We start from the raw sequence: 17088 nt of genomic DNA on the forward strand, positions 1-17088 counted from the left end.
CATCAAACTGGAAACGAGCAAAAGAATGAAGTCAACTTTCAGATGATTCAAATGTATGATGTAATGTGTTAATGCAAGTTGGATTTGTTGAAATGCGTAGTTCAATCATTCAGATGTTACGATATTGTCACTGTCATACTTCCTATGCCTTTTCCTTCTCCAGATCTCACTGCTTGGTGGTGATTTACTCGAAAATGTATTGTAATTAATGGGAGTTTTTAGAATTCTATGACCTTATTTATTAACTATTATTACTCATTTGAGTTTAATACAAGTTGATCGCAATTTAACATTCTATAAAGTTAATCGTGAATGCAAGTTTAAAATAACTAAATTATAGTCGTATAACGTGAGAGCGATAAATTAATTACGTCTTAATCCAATTCATGCTAAAATCTTGTACTTATGGCTCAAGTTTCAACAGTATTTCATTTCAGAGAATGTAGGTTTTAAAGAACATTATTTGTCAACATCCCATGTGGCTTCTGCTATTGCATTAGCAACAGTATTAACGATGTTGTATTCAGTGGGTATCCCAAAGCGTAGGCTTGTAGAAATCGTAGATATTTCAAAACCATGTTCCTTCCTTCCTTAGTGACCTGATTTTATGTTTCTGGTTCGCTAGACAGAAATTCAGCACAATGTACAAGCAATTACCGTATTTGTGGTTTCAAACAAATGTATCAAAGCAGTTAAAGTTGCCTAGTAGCAAAACAAAACTTTTAAATGTTCACGAGAAAGAAGGACACAGGAAATGAAGAAAAGATATAAATAACATTACTCGTTGAACGGAAATATATAAATGACTGTTGTAGACGAAGGCTCCAGTGTACTTATAATGTGATAAGGAAACTATAATTGAATACCTTAAACACACACTTTTGTAAAAAACAGTATTTTTTTTAACATTTCTTAAAGTTATTTTATTATAAATGTATATCAATATCATATCTAATAGTATAGCCCGAAAAAAAAAGAACTGTTAGTTTGTTGAACTTTGATTATACGTGTTCTACTTTCATGTTGAAATTGAACTGTAATCCTCTATTTCTTGTAAGGTATTTATATTCAATCCGGGTGTTAAAAGCAGGTCATAGACGAGTATAACACATTACATGCGATATACAAATTATTGTTGTATTTACTATTATGACATTTCAGAAATATGTAGAAAATATTAAACACAAAAAGTTTATTTCACTTTTTGAATAATCTTTGTATTACCTAAGTTATTAGGTTCGTGTCAAATGGGGAAAACAAGTGGGCCAATCCTGAGTAATTATATAATCCTTGAATTAAAAATAACGCATTAGTTATCAATTAATTACCAACCACCCTCTTCATCGTGTTAAATGAGTCAGGGATTTTCATTCAGTGACGTCATAACGTTCAGAAAAATAATTACAATCAGAATTAATTATTTTATCGAGTATTTTAAACATCTATACATTGTATATACATTAAGTAAAATAGGTCCTGAAATAGTTACTGTAAGTCTTCAATTTCGGACTTTAAGAATGCAAGTTCTTTCAAAATGTTAGATAGTGCTTCGGTTAGTTCGCTAGCCAAGAGAGTCAACCTGTCGATAGTGTTATTGAGTTCGTTAATCTCTTCAGGTACTGCTTCTGTTAGATCACCTACAGTTGTTTTAGGAGGGCAGAATGTGTTTTCTGGGCAGTCGTCTTCTTCTGTGGGTGTGGGTGTGGGTGTGATTGTTACTTCAGGAGTTAAGGTGACTACAGATAAGGTAGTTAAAGAGGCAGTGGGTTTGGTTGTTTTACTTTCTGATTCGGTTTGTTGGAAGTCTGTCTTTACAGTTGTTGGGTTAAACGTTGTCGACTGGGTTGTTGGTGGTATTTGCGATTTCTTTGGTTTCTTTGTACACTTTCCTGTGTATGCTACAGTTACATCTGTTCTCAGTAAGCATGACTTTCGTCTTAGCCCACAAGCAGAATTGTAAGTTACTCCATCACTTCCACATACTCGGTCCGCTTTTTTAGGGATTGGGCATTTTTCGCCGCAATCTTTGGCTAAAAATTGGAAATAGTAATTATTAAGTTTTTTATCTCTCAGTGTTTCAATTGTTACCCTTTGAGCATACTTAGTTGAGACTTTGCAGTTATGAATTTCCTGGCCTTGTGGAAAACTAAAAATGAACTATTAACTTACGTGTAGGCCGGAGCGTAGTGGTTTTGGTTGCTTCAGATGTAGGCTTTTCTTCTGTCGTTTTATCGGAACTTGCTGGTGTAAATGTTGGCATCGGCGATGTGATTTTATTGTTGTCGTCTGCTGGACTTTCAGACGTAGGTTCAGTAGGTTCAGTGGTCGGTTCAACCCCTGAAGTTGATATGGGTTCACCAGCAGTCGTTGGAGATGATGTTGGTTCCTGGTCGGTTTGTTCCTGTTTCGTTGGATCCGGATTAGTTAGTTCCTGGTTAGTTGGATCTACTGAGTCTAGATTGATTGGATCCGGATTAGCTGAATCCTGATTATTTGGATCCTGATTGGTTGGATTCACTGTGTCTTCCTGTTCGTTTTCTTTACTCTCTGATTCAGAATCATCGTTGTCATCTGGTGCATTGGTTGATCTAACCACTGGTCGTACCTTAAGGCATCTTCCTTTATGCACCACTGCGACGTTTCTATTCGCTTCGCATGCACGTTTTCTCAGTAAACATTCAGATTGGTACGTTTCTCCATCAGTACCACACACTCGATCTCGTTTCTGTGGTTTTGGACATTTCCTTTTACATTTTGGTTTACCTATACGCAAAAAGGAAAAAGCCCAAAATATATATTAGTAGATCAAACAGTATAAAACAGTAAGATACTGCTTATAGTTTTTCGATTATGTCGGACTACTGAAACATTTCCTTTATATTGCATGGTCTATCTGAAGTTACACTTCTAATGTATATATTTCTTAACATTGTTGTCAATATAAATTCTCTTTATTTTAAAGAATATTTCAAACGTCATTTCTGGAATAGTTTCTGAATAGTTTATTTTTAGAACTTGCTATAATATGGTTTAACCCAATCATCAGTATGTTAGTAATGGTGCATGGTCTATCTGAAGTTATACTTCCAATAAATATATTTTTTTAACATTGTTGTTAATAAAATTCTCTTAAATTAAACGTAATTCTGAGAATAGTTTTTGAGTATTTTCAAAACTCGCCATTACGGTTTAACCCAAACATCATTATGTTAGTTAATCTATTGTTAGTTAGTTAGCCTTATTTCTGTAAATGTATAAAAAGACTATATTAATTGAGTGAAGAGACCGAAAGACTCCACGTTAATAGAGATAGTTTGTCAAGGTTCATGAGGTCACAATTTGCACTTAATTGAGGCCATGTTTAATTGTAGTTGAATTGTTTCCAAATTGCTAATTTGTGACAAAGCATTTCTTAATTTTATAAATATCTATGTAGCTAGGATGTAAACCACCAGGCCCAGATACATTCATGTTCAGGTTCACATCCGTTCGACGATATGAATATTAATAACTAAATAATAAATATAATAAATAAGTATGCATAATTATAGTAGATATATATATATAACTCTAACTTATTACAGTACTTTTCGAGTAGGCCTCGATTTTTTTTAGCGTCACACGAATATGTTCGTACATGCAATGGTAAAGGATTATTTTTAATCAGTACTGTATTTTAACAATGGAAACTCCAAACTGAAATCACAATATTGAAATAATAATATATTATTATATTTATTTTCAGAAATGCGAATTGCAGTACTGTTTTAATATTTTACGATCAAATGGAAGGAAACTGTTTTAGCAACAACCTGTAGCTCTCGTGAAGGTAAGGATGTGTCTTTTATCGTACTGTTTGATATATTTTATTTACTATGTTTCATGGTGTTAATTTAAGCAACCAAGATTTCGTACAAATAATGGTGACCCTAGGCCTAGAGTTTCCTTTGTTTTTTTTTAGTTGGCTTACTTTTAATCGGTTCTTTTCGGCCTGATGGGGTTCCCCTTGGGCCTACGATTTCATAATTTCTAAACTTCAATGGTTGCCTTTCTATATCGTTAATACATCTGCCTCGGTATTCAATAATCAAACGGACACCTTTCAGACAGCTGAGTCTCCGCAGAAAGCAAGCAGAGATGTACGTTTGTCCGTTTTTGGCGCAGACAAAATCGGCTACAGTCGGTTGAGGGCACTGTTCACAATCATCTTGACATTAAATATATCAATGTTTAGTGATTATTGTTATACTATAATTATATAATAAGATAAGATATTTCGGTAGTAGGAATTTAGTCAATACAATCAAAATATTCCAATATTCTTTTAAGTGTTCATCATTAGGCCTACATTATAATAAAACAAATAATTACCGTCGGAGCCTTCTCTTTCATCCGGACGTACGATTGTTGGGGTGACTGGTAATCCAATTTCGTTCCCATCTGGTTGTTCTCTCTCGGTCACTGGAAGTGGAGACGGAGGAGGACGCCGTTGCGGTAATAACCTGGGTGGCGTTGTTTCTGGCTGTTGTAATTTACAGGACCCTTTGTGAACCGGGAAAATATCTAGTTCTGTCCGACATGCCTTTCTTTTTAGCTGACATTTTGAAGGATACGTTTTACCATCGCTGCCGCAAACCTGCTGCGAAACATCGGACTGTTTTGAACATACTTTGCATCTTGTCGGACGGCCTATAATAAGCATATAGTCAGTGTTGGTGAATAATATTATTACATGTTTCTTAATATTATGCATTATTGGAAATAAGAATACAGTTTTCTGAGATGAGATAAAATAAAGTAAAATTTAAGGTGAATGTGCTACTGTACTGATATTTTAAAATAATGTAAAATGCATTTTTAAAATGATTTATTTAAAAAAATATTTGTTCTTATTGTCTGCTATGTTCACTAGTTTGAGTACCGTAATTAATAATGTGTATACGTATGATTGCATGTACAGTACTACTCACTTCCTTCCTGGTCATTGTCCTCATCTACTTCACTTGTGGCATCTTGGATCGATGGTGTTAAGAGCTCTCTTAAGTTGTTCAAACCACCAGTTATGTTATCATTAGCATCCTGTTGTTCACTTGAACTTGAACTCAAAGTAGTATCCTCTTCTGATTCTTTCCGTCCTTCATTTTCCTCCGGGCTTACCGTGGTCTCATCTAATATGTTCGAGGGTGTGACTGAATCAAAACACTTTCCACTGTAGGCTACAGTTATATTACTTCCTTTTACACAAGCTTTCCTCTTTAGGATGCATTTTGATGGGTAGGTTTTCCCGTCGCTACCGCATACTTGCCGGCCTAAGGATTTTGGTATAGTGCACTTTACACACTTTCCTCCTATTACAAAAAATTGTCAACATAACATTTTTTGGGTAAAATCTGTAACTTTTTATATATAAGTTATATTTTAAACAAATTGGTTTTTTATGTAATAATACATAAAATGTTTGTCGATTTGTCAAGTTACCGTACCTTCTGTGGGTGCTTTTGTTGTGTCCTGAAGATCTGAAAGACTTTCGGGAGAGGTGTTTCCTAAAGACACCGACGTAACTGGTGGTGTATCGATCGTTGTGTTAACTGGAGTTGTTCGCTCTGGTGTCTGGGTGGTAGTAGCTCTTAATACTCGTTCACATTTACCCTTGTAAGCAAGTTTAACATTCTTTTCCTGTAGACAAGCTTTTCGATTTAATACACACTCTGATGAGTATGTTTTACCGTCTGTTCCACATACCTTTTCGTCGGGACTGGGCTTAGAACACTCGGGACACGAATCTAATTTAAATTACCAATAAATTAAACTTAACAATAGGCCAAATCATTTCTCGTATTATATACAATAATTTAAGCAAATAATAATGATCTAGTTGTTATTTTGTTGGAAGGATTTTACGTTTGTTTGAGTGAATAACTCATAAATTATAGTTGAGGGCAGTATTGCCTAATACTATGGAACAATCATAATCATATTAGAATAATACACTTTTTGTTTTTGTAATAATAGTATTACAAAAGTAAGTAAAATACCTTTTGCTGCTAAAGTCTCTCTACACAATGCAAAGACTACGATGAATACAATAATGCAGGTTTTATTTGTATTTCTGTGAATAAAATACGGTTAATTAGAATACTTTCGTAGATCGTTTATTAATTTATTTTTAAATATCAAGAAAAGGCAAACATTGAAAGTTAATAGAAGTATTTTCTGCTGAGTTTCCTAAAATGCTTTAAAAATTGAAAGTCTAGAGATATCTTCAGGTTGAGTTACATTTGCAATTTTTGCTATTAAACTTACAAATGTTTTAGTGGCCTAATTTTCAAATGTTATTAATATTAGTTACCTACCTTATCATTTTCATCTCGTCTTCCAATAAAACCAGTGAGTGATGAAATAAATGGATGTAGGCCTACTCATACCATATTTATATGAGTCGATGCTGTTCCCCTGGTGAAACGACTTCATTTGAGACTGGACCGGTTGTCCGAGTGTGTGCTTGGAGGTTAAAGTGTACCTAAGAGGCAAAAATGAAATACCCATTGTGTTAGATACAGAGTACAGCACACACTAGTTGACCATTAATGGAACAGAAAATAAAATAGTTAAGTTTATTCAATTTTAACTGTATTTTACATGTATTTGCTTCTCTTTCTTTGATGTTTTTTTCACGCTACTGCTCTAGCCCGCTACGTCCCATTAGGACTACTCAATCAGAAGCTAAAGCAAGCAGCAGTTATAATAATAATAATAATAATATTTATTCGGCAAAAGTTCATAAAGTACATTTTACAATTCATCTTGCCAGGAGCAAGTAATAGGCATGAGCCCAAACAGAAAACTGCTCTTACTCCATCATTACTTATAAAATACAAAAATAACAAAACTAAGTAGCACAAATTAAGTCAAAATAAAACTTCACACCTCTCACTTGATCTCACAAACTCATTAAAGGATGATGGACAGAGGCCATGCATTATTTTAAAACCTAATGTGAGTCTATACACTTTAAATATATCTTCAATACTTAAAATATTTAGGGTCTTTAACCTATATAAATATGAAGTGTCCCAATTTCCTTCTTGTAATAATATAGTTATAGTTCTAAGGACAGACAGTTTTGTGAAAATGGAAACTCCACTATGATTTATTGATTCCAGCTGCTACAGTAGACCCAAAAAACGTCTGGGAAAGAGTCTATTAGGACATGTCATGCTAAAATTACAAATGCCTAAGCATTTCTGGTATATTCACTGTCAGATATTCATTGAATTATTATCGAAACAGTCCATTAAAGTTTGTGTTTGTAATAGGATACTTCACAATTGAAATATCTAGGGTGATGAAGTGACCCCCAGATTTGACCTTAGCAATAAAATTAACTAAAGTGACAGAAATTGAGTATTCACTTCTGTAACAAAAAAATAATATTTATTCACATATAAAAAAAGAAAAGAAACCCAAAAACCATTGTCTGACAGACAATTTAAGTATTTGTTGCTTTAAATTACATTTTTTCAGGTAAAATAACTATTATGTGACAATAAAATGACACATTCAAAAACATTTGAAATAAAAAATATTTTTCAATAAGCGAGCAGCGTTTTTTGTAAGAAATATTTCTTGTTTTATCATAGAAATGTAAATTACTATTTATATACTATTGCACTATTTAAATTAATATTGCAGTAGTCTGATTTTATTATTTTAAATATATCATTTCTTGTTTAGTCTCTTTTATCGTAATCTCGTTTTGAAGGAAGCTTGCTTCTTAACTTCATTATAGAAACAGTAATGTATTCATCGTAAATCAACCCTATAAATATGCCAAAAAATGTACTATACTTTATCCACCAGAGGTTGGAATCACATGTTGGCAAAGTTAGTTACATACTTGTACACAATTAATTCCCATTCGTCATTTAAATATTTCGGTATATTCACAACCGTTTATTGAACCGATAAATATTATAATCATTTTGAACTTAATTTCTGTTCTAGAAGCTTTGAATTAGATTATTCCACACTCTATAGGGATTTCCGTTCTGGTTCATATGACAAGCATAGTTTTCCTTTCATGTTGTGCTCCTTCATTGTAAGAGAAATGCTGTTTCAAGTGCAATTGAGAATTACTTTGATATATATATATATATATATATATATATATATATATATGTTAGTTATTGTATTTATCCACCGAATACCGCCCTCTATTTGAAATATATATGACTTTTTGTAGACACTGTGCTAAAACTCATTACATTGATATCTGTAACAAAATAGGACACTAAAATTGATGTTTGGACACAGTTGGCTTCTTATTAATTTGCATACATGTCATTATTATCAAAGAACTTATAACACAAGAATCTCCTGTTCTTCAATTTGCATTCAAAACACAGTATCGGAAGTACCGGGTTAAAAGGTCAAACTGGGCGACGCCATTTCACAGCATGGAGCAGCTCCCCCTCCAAACTAGGAAGTCAATTACTCTACCCCCTAGAGTATTAGCAGATCCCCTCTATGATTTTGACTTTCTAATTTGATGCGGGCGCCCTACTCCTCATTCAATTACTCTAACCCCCTAGAGCATTAGCAGATCCCCTCTATGATTTTGACTTTCTAATTTGATGCGGGCGCCCTACTCCATGGCTCACAATGGCGCCACCCATAGCTCTATTCTATCCCACAATGCCTTTCGAAATTGTTACGCGCTTCGGACGAACAGGAGATTCTTGTGTTATAAGTTTTTTGTTATTATTCGACTGATAAAGTACTGTACACCGTTAGACGCCGTGCTTACATATTACTATGTTTGAAGCATAATAAACATAATATGTTGTTCACCAGTAATCTTTCAACACATTTTTTTTTTTAATAACTTGTAAACACGTAGTAACAATTTCTGGTACAATGTAATGTGATCTCGGTTAATTAAGTTAAGCAAACATGTGTAAGCATTAACTTTATTCTCTAAAATATGAAAAACAACCTAAAGGTTGTGTATGTATTACCATAAGAATAGTAATTTTATCACTACCTTATCTAAGGCTAATATTTCGTGTCTCTAATGAAATCAAGTCTGGCCAGACGTAAGTCCCTATAGACATTAGTAATCTACGTTTCCTTTCATTCTGGTTACTAGAGTGAGTAACACACTTGTACTGGGACTTTGTCTATATACACTTTACTTGTGAAATTACGGTTCGACAAATCTTTCACTTGGAAGTTGGAACTAGGTACGGAAAGACATTGTCCTGTCTATGTAAACAAATTCCCATATAGGCCGGCCAATGACCGCTTTTCAATGTGTCTCTTATGAATTAATTAATTTACTAACATTTAAATTCCATGTATTTTAACGATTAAAACGCTGGTTTCATTTTATCGTCAATCCACATAAACTTGATACGAGCGACAAGTGTACAGTATATATATTTTGATAATATAAATTCTTCGTCGTTTTCGTTGTTAAGTCGTTTCGTAATTTGGATATAAAAATGAACAACAATGAAACATCTTAAATAATTAACATATATTTTAGAATCACTCAGCACAACAATATATTACAAATTGCATCTCACATAAAAAATACGTTTCATAATATTAGCAATAAATTATTAATAACTTACATACGAACAATTTTATAAATTTAGGATAAATTTTATAGTACAAAGTATGCGAGATATATTAAATTGATTTTTATTTTTATAATATCATTGCCAATCATAAGATATCCATAATTATTTAGTTAAAATATCCTAAAAGCAACCATGAAATGCAACGAAATGAAAATAAAAAGCAGAGCTTTATCAATAGGTTGTGTGCAATAATATATCAAATAGGTTGTTTTTGTCTATCATGTTATTTTTCTATCATATTATTTCAATCAGAGTTCCATAAATGGAGCTAAATAGCTCGTTTCAAACACGACAAAGTTAATACTTGTCAATCATGAAGAAAAATACACTGAATAAATCCTGTTTCGTATTAAAACGGAAACATGGTGTGCAGTGGAGACTTGATTTGTCAGTCTGATGTATTGCTAATGAACTCTTGGCGAATTTCATTAAGGCGGAAAATGTTCTATTTCATCCGTTGTCTGGCTAGACGGATTTGTTGCGTCAATCAAATTCTCAAGGCATTCTACAGGAAGTAACCACAATATCTAAAAAAGGTTAAGAAATTAAATAATGTTATACAGACATTTTTGTAAGTCACATAAAGAGTTTAAGTTCCCGATTTTAAAGGTAATGAAATTAAGGTAACAAACCTTATAATATTATTTGATTTTTAATTAGAAAACAGCCCAAAAATTAAAAAAGTGTATTGATAATTTGTTTAGTATATAATTTATCCGTTGTCAAAGTGTCTATTTTAAGAATATAGCAATACATACTATACATATACATTTTGTCTTTGTGAATTCACAGTAAGTTTTTTGTTTGCATAATATTCAAGATTATTGAAGCATATGTCTTATGAGTAAGTCGCAGAGCAACACTCTTACCTCTTAGCCGTTTCTTATACACATGCCTCGATGACGTACTTGTAACGACGGATTATAAAGATGACAAGCGAAGCTTTCTAATATGCACGGTGATGGGTAGTTCAAGTTATCAGTACCACACACAGGATTAAAATCTATCGGACACTCAAATGAGCAAGTGTCTGTGAAATATGATAAGATTTTAAACGTTATGAAGTTCAGTTTGTGACAAATCATCTCAATTTCTTATTAAGAAATCTAATATTATATTATAGTATTTTGAGTCATCACTGTTTGATTTGACCTTCTGTACAATAATCAGGAATGTACAGTGACGATTTAACTGTTTTAGTTGTTTAAAAGTAGCATTTCCGATGAGGATGAGCAGGCTATTTCGTACAACCTGGCAATTCTCATCTAAAATTGTATTGGGTAGCTTATTTATTATTGAACTTACCTCCCCATCTATCTGAAGGTGACTCCGTTGTTGGTGGGGGAGGTCGTGTCGCCTTAGGCTTTGGTTTCGGTCGAATAGGCCTAGTAATTACAGGGTTCGATGGTTGTGGATCACATTTCCCCATATAACTTGTTCTTAGTGAGCTTCTTTTGATGCATGCTTTGATCTCCAGAAAGCATTCAGATGGGTATGTCATTCCATCGGTACCACAAACCATGTCACTGATGTCAGGTGGTGGACAGTTGGTACATCTCAAGTAACCACTGTTAACTTCTTTTCTTTGACTTCCGCATGGTCCTTCATGATCCAATTTGGTTCGAATTCCTCGCGTACATGCTCGACGATGGAGAACACATCGAGATGCGTATGTAATCCCATCATTACCACATACTTTATCGGATGAGACCGGTGTTGGGCAAGTGGGACAACGATCAGTAGCTGGAATAATGATTGGTAAATCAGATTAGTTTATGGTTGCATTATTGTATACTAGGAAAGTTAAAAGTAGTTAATCGGGAAATTCAGAAATATAAAACAAATAATAATTAAAAACAAGCCTACTTACGTCGTTCCGTAGGTGCCGGCACATCGGCAGGTGGATATCTTGAATTGGGCTCTGGAAACAGGTTAGCATTAGGCCGATCTTCAACGATGCAATCTCCTTGGTGTTTTACTCTTATATCAGTGCCTTTAATACATCCCTTCAAGTTCATTAAACACTCGGATGGGTAGGTGATATCATCAGAACCACATACTGAGTCCCAGGAAGATGGAATACGACACGAAGTGCATGGCTCGTTTGAATTTCCCGCGTTCGTGCCTCTAGCCTCAACTGGACATTCTCCATTAAAAGATACCCGGATGTCAACATTACGTAGGCAAGCAATTCTCTCGAGTTGACACGAAGATGGATATGTTTTTCCATCGTTTCCGCATACAATATCTTCATAAGCTGCATTTGGACATTCTCCGCAAAGTTCATCTGTAAAGAAACATTTGTAAAGGTTTATTTTATGTAGGTAGCTTCAGTAGGTTATACTTATATGAAAACATATTAAACAGGTTTAATTAAGATGGGGGTTGGGGTGAGGTGGGAAAATGAATCATTTAACAATGTGATCCTAACTGTTTACATTGCTTTTACGCACACGCTTCTTCAGTGTATAATTTCCGTACGCATGCGCATATTTAAGATTTACTACAGTTTTATATGTACGTCAACCAATGTGATAAAAAAGGTACTCACAGTTTCCGGATCCATAATCCTCTTCTGGTTCAAAGACGGGTGGTGGCTTTGGCGTTGTTGGCTCGTAGTCTATTTCAGGAATAACCACTGTAAATGTCTGCTTCTTTCTCTTTGGCCTTTCCTCTGCTGTGCACTCTCCAAGATGGGCTACGGATAACTCCAGCTTAAAAATACATGCTTTCATTATTATGTGGCAAGGTGACGGATAGTCAAGACCATCAGTACCACAAGTGACGTCTTCTGGTCCATAATCAGTAGCAATACACACGGTGCATTCTGAATACTTTCGCTTCTTCTTCGACTTTGGTGGTTTTGTAGCTGGAGTTTCAACCTCAACTTCTGGAACATCTGGAACGTCTGGTATAGGATCTAAAACTGGAGACGTCCTGGATACGCATTTACCCATATGAACAGGTCGAATGTTTACGTTCGTTAAACATGCGTATTTATCTAGCCAGCAAATAGATGGATGCGTTTTGGAATCGCTTCCACAAACGGTATCGGATGCACGTGGTAATTCGCACTCTCCGCAATTTCTAGTTTCTGGAGAAAAAAACAACAGTTTCTTGATAGCTTAGTTCAAGGTAGGTCAAGTAATATGGATATAATCTGTCGCTGACCATCGGAGCTTCGGTTTCCTTTTGCCTCCGGATATTGATTTGGTTATTAAATAAAAATAAATCGTTATTATGCCGATTGAAGGATAAATATTTTACCATACGCTCAATTAAAACGAACACACAAATTAGCTGAACAAAAATCAGTTCTAATTTGTATAAATAACAAATGATTGATTGAATAATGTTACTAATGTTTTAATTATTTACCTATGTATGTCTAAACAGAAATGTTATGTAATAAATTTAACAATACATTTAAAATCTGTAACGTAACACACCAACTTACCATACGGCCCTCGTTGTGTATGTTCTGGTCCAACAACTGCCGGATTTCCCTGTGGATTTTCCGGTTGTCGATAGCGCCGTGTAGTAGTTGGTGGTAAAGTCGTTGTCGTCGGTGGCATGGTGGTGGTTGTTGGGGGCAATGTGGTGGTTGGTGGTAATGTGGTTGTTGGTTCAGGTGTTGTTGATGGTGGTGGGGGAGGTAGTCTTGTTGTACTTCGGCACTCTCCTTTATGTTTAACAGAAACTCGAACCCCTATTACACATATTCTTACTTTCATGTAGCATTTTGAGGGGTATGTCAGGCCGTCAGTACCACATACACGATCTGATCTTAACGGTTGAGGACATGCTTTACAACCTGTGAACATATTTTAAAATAAATTTTACTATTTAAAAATGACAAGGTCATTCGTGTAACTTTTTTTAATACAGCAAACCACTAAAAAGTGAAAGTGAAAAACTGATTTTATATCAATCGAAATTAATTACAGAAATATAAATTGGTGAAAGTTAAGTAAAGTGTCAAGAACTAATTTAAAGTAAGACTAGAAGGTGTTGACCTACAAAAATCTTCATAGCGGGATTATTACTAATAGGCTTAATTAATAAAGTAACATAAATGGCTTAGGGTCTTGTAAATTTTGTTCAAGTTTAAGTTCCGTTTTTGTATATCTGTCCAAAGAATTGGAAACAATTGCATATTTATTTTAAACATATTGCAATTATTGGTTATCGTAGACTCACCTTGCTTTCCTGGCTTTCGTTTTTTACTACGACGAGTAGTTGTTGGTAGCATTGTCGTTGTTGGTTCAGGCGTTGTAGACGGAGGTGGACGTCGGGGAGGGATTTGTCTATGACTCGAACAACTGCCTTTGTGAGCTACCTTAATAGTTAGACCCATAACACATGCTTTAACTTTCATGTAACACTTGGATGGGTACGTCAGACCATCTTTTGCACATACTCTATCGTTGACGGTTGGTAATGGACATGGCTTACAAGCTTTTGCTATTAAAAAAAATTGATGTGTGTAATGTACTTACGGATATTAAATGTATTGTGTTTAATCAACTAGGTTTATGGGAGAAGCCACCACACATTCTCCAAGTACCCCTAAATCATGTTTTCTGTATTACAGAATATAAAATAATTAATTCTTACCATTTGTACAGATAAATAAAGAGGCTGTGACGAGAGCCAAACAGGTCAACCGAACGTCTATCATTTTGTTATTCTAAAAAAATACAATTACATTTTACATTCAATATATTGAAGCCTACACTCCTTGTCTAACTGTTCAGTTATTTATGACTTTTAATTTCAAAACCCTTAAACCGAAATATACATCAATTCATATTTCAGACAAAATACTTGACAAACTTGAAAATAGTATGATAACAGGAAGGCACAATTAAATAAAATTGTTAATAATGATGAGTTAACAAAGGATAAATAAGATTTGGCAGGCACCAATGTCTTTGTACAATTTGACAATGACTTGGTCATTTTTAAGTCAATTGAATGTCTTTCGTCTTCGTCTGACGAATTAAACAATAATATCATTGTTAAATTCAGATCTGTCGTTTTAAAACTTTGCCAAAACATGTTGATTTGTGCCAGAAAAGCGGTTATCAAAAAAATAACCCAATACGTGGTTTTCCGTTAGATAAACCGATGTTTATCTTAAACGTTTTATAGACTAATTCGTTTTTATTATATGATATGTTCAGCTAAAGATACATTTTTATCCTCAGACTTATCGATTCACAGAAGTCTGTTATCAGTAATCCTCTATGGGATTAACCCTTAAATTTGGATTAATTGCCTATCTATGGTTGTTGTCTGAAACTATGAAATATAATAAATAACCATTTCTTCCAAATAGTTATAGTTATATATATAATTATATATTCTTAAATTTAATTTGACCCGTATTCGAATTGTCTATACTTGCAAATTGCAATAGGGATATTACGAACTCGTGTAATCACGTTAACATCATAATACCTGGCCTTTAATTAATTAATTAATTAATTAAAGTAAATTGTGTGTCGATAACAAGTAAGTACCAGTAGCCGTTGGATTAAAAAATAAAATAAAAAGGAAAGACAAGCGAAAGAAACAGAAACTAAATATTTGTTACTATTCTACCTGTGTTATATGTTGACCAAAGGTCATTTAAAAAAAGACTTTCTCTTGTATGCAATAAATGCATTAAAGAATTAAACTTTCATTATTAATTATACAATAAAGTATACAAAAATAAATCTAAATAAGTTAATGTGAAATGGGCCAGAGAACCTGTTTTATTGAAATAAAAGAAAGAATCGATTAAACTTTTTAAATAAGTTTTATAAATTCTAGCAGGTAGAACTAAGATTTAATCGTTTAGTTTTTAGTCACTCTGTCGGTTGGTCGGTTAACACTAACTTAAATTTGCGCACGCGACTTCAGCCATGTATATGGCCTTGTTAAAAATCTACCAGCCTTTACATTGATAACTTTTTGTACCAAGTAATAGAACAACTGAGGTATTTTAATTATCGATTAATTATTTACAAAGTTAGACTAAATCTAAAATATGTGAAGATAAAAGTAATAATATTTTAAGTATATAGATTTACATTTTACTACTAAAAGTTTTCGCAAAGTTTAGGCAAATTAAAACATAAATATTATGCCTACTTTAAGTTATAAAAATATTAAATGTTAAAGTTTAAGATAAGCACGATTAAAAGCCATCCACTCCATGGTAATTAGCAATGGTTAATATCTGGAAGGCGATTGACACGGGCTTTCTTAATTACTGTATTCCAAGCTCCATCGAGTTAAGAATCAACGTATGTAAAATTAAAAAATTAATAACATTCTGAGCTAAGACTTTGAAGCTATAAATAAAGGTTTATTTCAATTAATAATTATAATATAAAATTAATAAGATAAAGTATTAAGATATAAAGTACTAAATATTTGCGTGTAAGCCTAATATTAATAATTAAATTTAATATTTGTTTCTCACCTTACTTCTTTATACTGTTAGTTCACCGAGTTGCACCGATGTAATCCTGATGAGGAGTTTCAAGTTAGTACCCAATTTTAAGTTATCAGCACGCCTTTTAAAGTGAATTATTGTCGAGTGTAAGTCCGGCTTTGGGATTAACACATTACGTTGATTGCGGCTAGAAATAAGAAGATTTTCAGACTCCCCATAGGCCTACAGAACGCGTCATTCCCCATAGAGTTACAAGAGAAAGACAGGCCTAATCATTCATCATTAACACGTTTCCTTTGTCAGCTTGAAAAGCAATAGTTCTACAATATTCTAAATATGGAATACGCCTTTAAGCATGTTTTGATAGTTCTTGGAGAGACATTTTACCACATACTAAATGTCCTGATCTGATTGGTTACAAGTAGGTTGGTGATGATTGGCTGAACACTCGATGTCGTCACTACGACTTTTTCTACGAATGCGATTGGTAAACGGAAAGCTGGCTTAAATAAGTTAGAGCAGTTATATTTTGATTTCGATAATTACCAAATCGTTGTCTCTGATTTTGTTTAAAAATAGTAGCTTTTTTGTTTGCTTTGAAGATCACGTTCGACGTAGTTAAAAACAGTAACGTCTAAATTACTGGAATAATGCAGTTGACCATGAGACAACAATGGTAGACATTTTCAGACTGACGTAATCGTCTGATACAGTGGCGGGTTCAAATATATCAAATATTTATTAATAGAACAGTAAAGCTAACTGTGAAGTCATGTCTTTGTAGCTGACCCTTTTTCTTAGACTGTTTACTTTTACCTTTTGATTAAGTTTTTGCTTATTTATTTGTTACTAACATGATACAATTTAACTAAGATTTTTGAATTTTACAACCAAACTATCCGCTAAATGATATCATTATTGTTTTCCCTTTTCAATCTGCCCAGGTCCTTCTCGAACGGGGTACTTACTTAATTATGGAGACCCAACTGGGAAAAC

At 33.6% G+C, this 17088-nt stretch overlaps 1 protein-coding gene across 1 annotated transcript; it reads right to left on the reverse strand.

The window, feature by feature from the left end:
- Positions 1-167: 167 nt before the first annotated feature.
- LOC140059364 (uncharacterized) lies at positions 168-16358 on the reverse strand. Its single transcript, XM_072105252.1, has 13 exons — positions 16120-16358; positions 14262-14334; positions 13845-14108; positions 13102-13458; positions 12196-12738; positions 11515-11931; positions 10950-11387; positions 10519-10674; positions 5484-5783; positions 4971-5348; positions 4372-4689; positions 2170-2763; positions 168-2030 (listed from the first exon to the last, which is right to left on the reverse strand). Exons 2-13 carry the CDS (start codon positions 14323-14325, stop codon positions 1486-1488), a joined length of 4374 nt encoding a protein of 1457 aa, XP_071961353.1. The 5' UTR covers positions 14326-14334; positions 16120-16358; the 3' UTR covers positions 168-1485.
- Positions 16359-17088: the final 730 nt, after the last annotated feature.

Source organism: Antedon mediterranea, chromosome 9 (genome assembly GCF_964355755.1).
Source record: "Antedon mediterranea chromosome 9, ecAntMedi1.1, whole genome shotgun sequence".
Classification (NCBI taxonomy): domain Eukaryota; kingdom Metazoa; phylum Echinodermata; class Crinoidea; order Comatulida; family Antedonidae; genus Antedon; species Antedon mediterranea.